Source organism: Arachis ipaensis, chromosome B10, assembly GCF_000816755.2.
Source record: "Arachis ipaensis cultivar K30076 chromosome B10, Araip1.1, whole genome shotgun sequence".
NCBI lineage: Eukaryota > Viridiplantae > Streptophyta > Magnoliopsida > Fabales > Fabaceae > Arachis > Arachis ipaensis.
The window spans coordinates 135,051,074-135,059,658 of NC_029794.2; the positions used below are offsets into that span (position 1 = coordinate 135,051,074).

Here is an 8,585-nt window from a genome sequence, read left to right on the forward strand (position 1 = left end):
ATTAAAAATAAATTAAATTATATATGTATTTATACATAAATATATTAATAATTAATTTTAGTGTATAAATAATATTTTTATTTCTGTAAATATCAAATGAGAGTAAATTAATCCTTATCTAGAATTAATCATTAAGAGAATTACACTTAAAAAATGCAAGCTTAATAATTAAGTTTGAATGATAATAGCCACAAATTAAGAGAGAAGAGAGACATGTCAAAGAGTTAAAAAAAAAAACAGCAAGTATGTATATATAGGCACACATTTTGACTCCTCTGTGAATTCACAACTTCACATTGAAGATAGAAGGTGCAGAACATAGATTAAAGGTAATCACTTAATTATCTTTCTCCTAATCCCAGGAATAGTTACACTTACACATCCTTCACAAGAACTTGGATCATACTTTTGCTGTAGATTAGTCTCAGTATCATTTTCTCCTTGCTTTTCAATTTGATGGCATGAAATGGTTAAAAAAAATTGTTCTTTTTTGTTCAACTTGTGTTTTGGTTTGTTATTTATTCTTATTCATGCTCAATTTTTTCTTTTTCTTTTTTTTTTTTTACTCTCTGTCTTGAATGTTATGTCACCTGTCAGATATTAATGTGTGCTGCTACAGATTCCTCAAGTGGGTTGGTTTATGCAACTTGGGTGGGTTATGGCTTCTTTTTTTCAACCCAAGCTGTCCCCATTTGTAGCAAAGCAGTTGTTGGGATGGGACCAAATTGACCCATCATCATCATGCATATCTTTTTTGGGGTTTTAGGATAACCATCAATGTCAATTTTTTTTTTTTTAATGTTCTTGTGAAATTCCATTCTTGTAATTTCCCATCCACAGTTAGGGTTCTTTTATTAAACATGAATCTGATTTAGTTTTGTTATTTTCAATTTAAGTTGAGAAATTCAAATTACCTTCTTTATATGTTAAATTTGAATAGGAGAGAAAAAAAGGAAAAAAATGTTGGTGGGTAAAACTTAAAAGTTAAAATACTTAGATATATATGTGTAGTAATTAGTATTTAGTAACACTCAAAATTAGGTTTACTTGATTGTGAAAGTACCAATTTTTATGTTAGGTGAAGTGAAAGACAGCTTTTTTATGATGGTTGGTTAATGTGTCAGAAGCTTGACAAATATGTGACTTTTTGCCATTGTTATGTTGTAAAGTAGTGATTTTTCTGCTGATTAGAATGAGCTTTGATGGTTTCATTTTCATAAACCTACTCAATGGAATTGAATGGAATCCACAGTTGGGGGTAGTTCAGTGAACTCATCTTGTTTCTTACCTTGAGGTTCTGGTGGGTTTTCTACACTGGATTCTGGATTTCACTGAAATGTGATTTACCAATTTCCAATATTAGGAAAAAACAAAAACTTTGAATCTGGGGTATAGAAAGCTTGGAACTTTGGTGGGTTATGATTAGTGTTTGTCAAATATATAACAAAATTGAATGCTGAATGTGTTAACTGTTAAGTGCATTTGCTGTTAAAACTGTTCTTATCAGGGTAGGGCTATGGTAAAATGGGGTTTTTTTGTCTTTTACTTTCATCAATGAATGAGATAGCGATTTGAATTCTCTTGTAATATATATCCATTATGGTCTTATATGCATATTTATTTATTCATTTATTTTTATATTTTCTGAAAGGTCTCTTTCCAACATTGGAAATTCCATGCCCTAATTACCATTCCATTGACTGGCCTTCACATTAAATTCTCAAAATTTTCATGTTAATTCATCTATGATTTTTCTTAAATGCTTTGTCAGATATTTTCTCATGTTCTAACTGAACTTTATTGCCTTTTCATTCATCTATAGGTCAGAATTTCATAAGTTTTCAGTGTCTTAATGAATTCTGAAGAAAATCATCATCTAAACATCACATACCTCAGATTTTGTGAGATTTCATTGGTATTGAACCTTATTCACTGTGTCCAACACCTATGCTCCCAAAATTCAGCACAGCAGCAAAGTTAATACTTGCTGTTATCACCATAGAAATCTTGTAGATCCATAACAAACCATATAGTTTGTGGTGTATTAGGGTTTAACCTAGATTTAGAGCAGTTGATAGAAACATTTCATCTTTCCTTGTAATAAAAGCTCTATAGTTAGATAGATGACTGGTGATGAAGTTGATAGTAGCTCTGAGTGGAGCTGGGAGCAGGATAAAGCATTTGAGGAAGCCTTGGTAACGCATCCAGACGATGCTCTGGATCGATGGGAGAAAATTGCGGCCGATGTACCGGGGAAAACGGTAGAAGAAATTAAGCAGCATTATGAGCTCTTGGTTGAAGATGTTAATCTGATTGAATCTGGTTGCGTGACTCTACCGTCTTATAATTCTTCTTTGGAAGGCTCAGCAAATCATGCAAGTGATGAAGGAGGTGGCAAGAAGGGGAAGCATGATAGCGAGTCTAATCATGGAACTAAAGCTTCAAGATCAGATCAGGAAAGGCGAAAGGGTATTGCTTGGACAGAAGATGAACACAGGTAAGTTTATCATTGCTACATTACAATTACATGCTACTATATATGCTACTCTTAATTTGCTATAATTTTGTTTCAAGACTATAGAATTTAGAGATTTGATTTTTAGTTTTGTAGTATCTGATTCTGGACTCTGTTTTTATTCACTGGCCTCTGCACACTCAAGATCTTGATATATTCGCGCACGCGCGCGCACACACTCTCTCTTCATAAATTCTTGTGTCTTCCTCTGTGTACCTTAACACACTCTATATATCTGTACTGACTAGTGATTAATAACTATGTTCCGAGGTTCATTAAGTGAACCGGCATGGCTTCTGGTACTGTCTCATAAGGTTATGACAATGCACTATCGATTTAGATGAGGATTAAATGGTAAAGACGAGGTTTAGAGGGGTGAATCTAAAATTTTAACTGAGTTCTGCATTTCTGGTTGTTCCATCAGAACAAGCAGTGGATTATTAATGGTTAGTGCAGTAATTTCATGAGATGTGGTAATGTGGTAAATAGAGTAATATTTTATCTTGGTTCATGAAGATGAAGGATCCATGATATCTTGATTTTACATATGCAGTTCTCTCAGTTCAACTAAGCTATTATTTTACTTGATATTGTTCATATTGAATGAGATAAATCACTCCCTCTCATTACATCAATTTACTATCAATATTTAAGCTTACTCTAAAGTTGTGTTTAAATATATTCTGTTCTGTATTTTCGGCATCTTTTGGTGATTGGAAACTGCTGTGTTTGGGGTCTTTACTCTATCCCGCTCGCATGCACCTTCAGCCTCTGCTTTCACCTTGTTTCTCCATTGTGGTTCGAAGTTCGGTCTCAGGACAGCATTTTGTTTTGTCTTAGGTCAATCGAAGTTTTGCTCTCCTGCTCGATCATTGGTCAATCCAAGTAATTGATCCTATTAAACTTAGTTTTGGCTGGTTTTTGTTTGATTTCCTCCCACTTTGAATGTTCTAAGATCTCCTTCAAGTAAAGGGATGGTGTTGTTCAATTATGATTTCCTATTGTTAAGGACACTATAATGTTGTTTGGTTCATATAGTCGATCCCTTCTAGTGTGACAAAGCTTTGTTGTCGTCTTCTTGTTGTTATTGTCGAGGTTCAATTTTTAACATGCTTAAGCTTTACTAAACTCTAATCTCATATCACCTAATCACTTCTTAGAAATTTCTTTTTTCCTCATTCAGTTCCTTTAAATCCCCATGCTTGTTGCAGTTTTCATTTTCCTATAAACCACCAAACTGTGAATTTTGATTTTGTTGTTGCCTCTGCATTCCAAATTCCTCAAATGGTAAATTATAGTACTAAATCCAGAGCCTCCATTTCTAAAGCTGATAAGTTTTAGATGAAAAAAGAAGTTGCCCCACTCACACGACACGGAACTCGGAACTCCTTCCGTCGCTAAATCGCCATCTGAATCATGATGCAAGTCTCAAGTCTCCATAGTCAGTTCCCCTATGAATAATGAAAATGCCAGTGACATATTCTCTGTGCTTATGTTTTAATAAATCCAAGGTGTTGATATAATTTATATTAGTGAGGATTAGCATTTTCATTTCATTTTCTTATTCTAAGCTTTCTTTGTTCTAAAATTGGTTGAACAGGTTGTTTCTTCTTGGCTTGGATAAGTACGGAAAAGGCGACTGGCGAAGCATATCGAGAAACTTTGTCGTGACAAGAACGCCGACGCAAGTAGCAAGCCATGCTCAAAAATACTTCATTCGTTTGAACTCCATGAACAAAGATAGAAGGCGATCGAGCATACACGATATCACCAGTGTTAACAATGGTGAAGTTTCGGCACCTCAAGGACCAATTACAGGTCAAACAAATGGTCCTCCACCAAATTCCGCCATCAAATCACCGAAACAACCACCTCCTCCGGCTTCAACCGGTGTTCCGGGAGTAGGACTATACTCTGCTCCTACCATTGGACAACCTATAGCAGGACCCTTAGTATCAGCTGTTGGCACGCCGGTGAATCTTCCGCCCCCTGCACACATTGCATACGGTATTCGAGCCCCAATTCCCGGCGGCGCCGTTGTTCCCGGTGCACCGGTGAACATGGTTCCCATGACATATCAGATGCCAAGCACATCTGCTTCTCACAGGTGAAAAAAATTAGTTTAGATGTGTAATGTACAAAAAATTCTTGAAAAAAAAGACATCAGACTTAGTTGGATTCTGCGTTTACTCTTTCAGTTTCAAATTAACTGTCGCTTTCGCCATTTTAATACATTGAAAAATCAATGTTATACGTTGATATTTTCAATGTAGTAATAAGTCGAAAGCGACGGTTATTTTGAAATTGACAGAGTAATATAATTCTTTTCCTAGAGAATTTCTTACATGCAATGGCACAGTAAATTAATAATTTTTCAAATAAGTTATGAAATATTTGAGGGCCTTGAGCATAAATGGCATGGTAATTCTATTAAATTGTAAATTATTGTTTTTAGTTGATAATTTATTAATCTCGTCACCTTTCCAAATCTAAATAATTAAATTTATGGTATTTTGTTTTAATAATTGTGTTTTTGAATGTTTACAAAACTTATACTATGAATATAAGATGAATCTATTAAAGGCAAGGAATACTTGCATAGTTCGTGATAGATTATGTATATATTTGCGGTATAATTTGAGATATTTAAGTTAGATTGTTAAAAGAAATTATTAAAAACACTAAAAAAGAGAAAATGAAAAATAAATTAACCAGACTAAACGAATCAAATTATTTATTTTATAAGTTACTTGAGTTAAATTTGTTGAATGTTTTAAGGTGAGTTTGGTTTGTCTTTTTATTTTCTGCTTTTATTTTTAGTATATTTTATTTTTTGAATTCTATAAAAAAAACAGTAAATAAAAATAAAAAATAAAAAAGCAAATCAAATAAAAAAGCAAATCAAATGTACTCTTATTCTTACGAGCTTAATTTTATATTAACAACTTCTGTTTAAAGTTATTAATCGGACAATTCAATAAATTTGGCCATCTTGTCATGGCCTTGGACACACTCCAACGCTACCGTGCCGGCACTCGGACTTACTCAACCTCTTGAGCTAAAATCAAGTCAGCCTAACCCTCAATACTTAGCAAGAAAGCTAAGAATATAAGAGAACACAAGAGAAAGGAAGCTTTGGTGAAAGAACACTTTATTGCTCAAGTGTGGTTACAAATGATTCCCACATTACACTAACTCTTACCTCCTATTTATAGCCATCCACCTCCTCAATGGATGGTTAAGATCAAATCTAATCAACGGTCCAGATTAATCCTCCAGAATCTTCTTTACAAATATCTATCCTACCACAACTTTTCAATTGTTTCTAGATTATTCCATACCACTCTTTATACTTCTATATACATCTACACTCTTCTAGAATACTCTATGATCTTCTAGAGTCTTCTAGAACCTTCTAGGATATTCCAGGAACTTCTAGGACATTCTAGAACATTCCAGAACCATCTAGAGTATTCTCAAATACTCTAGAAAACTCTACAAACACTGTTAAATTTAACCTTCTAAAATTTACCGTGACAATCTGCCGTGAATTAATTATTGAATTTTGTATCCAGCACTTTGAACTTGCTTTTACTACATGTGTCACATGTATAATCTTTGCACTAAATTCATGTACATGACCAAATCGAACACTCTACTAATTATTCTTACTTTTTACAATATGATATCATGCATTGACTAATAACATTAATAGCTAGGCAAAATGCCAAGAGTACTAACATAGTGATCATCTTGGAATGCATCTTATGTACTCCTTCTAAGATAGGGCTAAATTAAATTCAACTAAAGAAATTGATCGGTTTGTCGTCAATATATATAAAAAAATTTAATTTTGATATGCTATTAGTGTTAAATAATTTTATACGTGCATCCAATTATATAACATGAGAAGTTAAATAGGTTTTTAATTTTTTAATTCGATAACACATAAGTTTTTTATTAATTTAAACACAAAAATGTCTCTAATCTTCTAAAATTCGAGATATTTAAGTCTTTCCGTTCAAAATATATAAGGACAAATTAATTTTCTGATGAACTTAAATGTCTCGCATTTTAAAAACTGAAGAACAACTTTTATATTTTTAATTAATTGAGAATTTATTTGTCTTTGAAATAAAAAATCAAAAAATTATTTATCGTTTTCTTATATAATGCTATATTAATAAAAGTAATTGCTTTTTATATTAATCGTGTGAATGATTATTCACAAAAACGAATATAATAATTGGATAACTCTTAAAAATGTCTTAGGATTTATTATTCTTCGTATATTTCCTATAAATAGAGAAGAATTGGCTACTCCCTTTCATAAATTAAAAATAGTAATATATCTACAAAGCTTTTCTTTTGGTTTATCTTTGAGTTCAGAAAAGTAATGGGTTCTAAGGTTTTTGTTGTTCTATTTCTATTTGTGGCTACTATCTCTCTGATCTCTTCTGAGGTTTCATCCAAACAAGACACAGACCAAAAATTGGACGCAAACAACGGTAATATATATAATCATATTCAATATATAATATGTTAATTATCAGCTACATCATTACATGATATTACTACGTAGATTCATGTTGATCTATTAGGTATTTCTTGGAAAATTAATCTTAATTATTTAGTTTAATCAATATTTAGGTTGCTTGAATTAAACTATGAGAAAAATTTGATCAATTTTTATTACCCTTTATTAATAGTTAAGACCCTTAATTAAAAATGATTTCTAGCTAGTTTCTTATCTACTAATCTTAAAATATTAATATATAAAGTTTTTAGAATAAAAAACATGTACTCAATTGTATATTTTCAGCTAATATTATTCTTTTTCCTATACTTTTTTATAATTTTTTTTATTTTTTACAATAAATCAATAAGAATTCAAACTCCTTAACATTTATTTATATACTATTTTACTAGCTGATTGTTAATTAAAAAGTTTTTTCTTAACAAAATCATTAAATTATAAAAGGAAAATATAGAAAAGAATATAATTACCAAAATAAATTTCATTAATTACATTTTCTGAGATATATGTACGCATAGTTATCAAATCCGGCTCGACCCGACCGGTTCAACTAGAAATCCAGTCATCCGATAATCAACCTGGGTCGAGTCACTCATCGAACCAGACACTCATGAGATCCGGTGAAAACCGGTTCAACCCGGCCAGTTTTTATCAATATTTTTTTTTGTGATTGAGAATTAATCATTTAATCGACATGTTTATTTATTTGTTTGGTTTTAATTTGAATTAGGTAAGAATGAAGCAAATGGGAAAGAAAAAACTGAGCTTCCGCTTCTTCCTCCAAGTTATTGTCGCCATGGTTGTTGCCATTGGGTTTATCGTGGGGAATTGCGGCGGTATTGCATCAAGTGCTGCAAAAAAATCCATCATATTCATGATCATGATGATCAACAACAGTTCTTTTACCCTAATGTTATTAATGATGACTCGGAATCATATAACTAATAGTTAACGTAATCCTGATATTATATCACTACTAGTTAGGAATAATAAAACAACTTCATGAAGAATAATGTAACAAAATATAATAAGGATACGAATAATAAAGGTGCAATTCTCTCATTGTACTTATTACTAAACGAATAATAAAATAAATTATTTCTTGTCTATTATTTGGGACATTTATATAAGACAAAAAAACAGCTAAAACTTGCCTTATTTAGCATTAATTAATTATCGCAACAATTAATAAATGCTAAATAAAGTAAATTATAATTATTTTTGACTGATTTTCTTTGGTTACCAAACATTTCCGTTACATAAATGATAAACCAGACAAAATAAAATCGCCTCCAATAATAAGCTAGTTGAAATGAGAAAGTTACTTGTAAAATTAATAATAAGCTATTTGAAATGAAGTTAAAGTTTCATGTAAAACTTAGATGTGTATGTATTCATTGCATGATTTTGAGAATTAGATGCAACTAGTCGGTTGGATTCAATTAATAAAAAACTATTTGACAATGAACTTGTTGAAAACAAAAATTTGGTTAATCAATTTAATTGGTATGATTTTTTAACGGTTAGCTGATT

General features: G+C 31.5%; 2 protein-coding genes across 4 annotated transcripts; both read left to right on the forward strand.

Moving 5' to 3' along the window:
- LOC107623719 (transcription factor SRM1) lies at window positions 230-4,957 on the forward strand. Of its 3 annotated transcripts, none has more exons than XM_021113067.1 (3): window positions 230-329; window positions 1,823-2,497; window positions 4,116-4,957. In XM_021113067.1, exons 2-3 carry the CDS (start codon window positions 2,124-2,126, stop codon window positions 4,624-4,626), a joined length of 885 nt encoding a protein of 294 aa, XP_020968726.1. In that variant the 5' UTR covers window positions 230-329; window positions 1,823-2,123; the 3' UTR covers window positions 4,627-4,957. The 3 variants fall into 3 exon arrangements, with proteins under 3 accessions (XP_020968726.1, XP_020968725.1, XP_016181553.1); XM_021113066.1 differs by lacking the exon at window positions 230-329 and adding an exon at window positions 1,018-1,300; XM_016326067.2 differs by lacking the exon at window positions 230-329 and having other exon boundaries at window positions 1,427-2,497.
- LOC107622146 lies at window positions 6,826-8,161 on the forward strand. Its single transcript, XM_016324046.2, has 2 exons — window positions 6,826-7,023; window positions 7,783-8,161. Exons 1-2 carry the CDS (start codon window positions 6,912-6,914, stop codon window positions 7,995-7,997), a joined length of 327 nt encoding a protein of 108 aa, XP_016179532.1. The 5' UTR covers window positions 6,826-6,911; the 3' UTR covers window positions 7,998-8,161.

Coding starts and splice junctions, on each gene's coding strand:
- LOC107623719 (XM_021113067.1), top strand. CDS start 2,124: ATGACTGGTGATGAAGTTGATAGTAGCTCTGAGTGGAGCTGGGAGCAG. Junction 2,498..4,115: donor TGGACAGAAGATGAACACAG/GTAAGTTTATCA, acceptor TTGGTTGAACAG/GTTGTTTCTTCTTGGCTTGG.
- LOC107622146 (XM_016324046.2), top strand. CDS start 6,912: ATGGGTTCTAAGGTTTTTGTTGTTCTATTTCTATTTGTGGCTACTATC. Junction 7,024..7,782: donor AAAATTGGACGCAAACAACG/GTAATATATATA, acceptor AATTTGAATTAG/GTAAGAATGAAGCAAATGGG.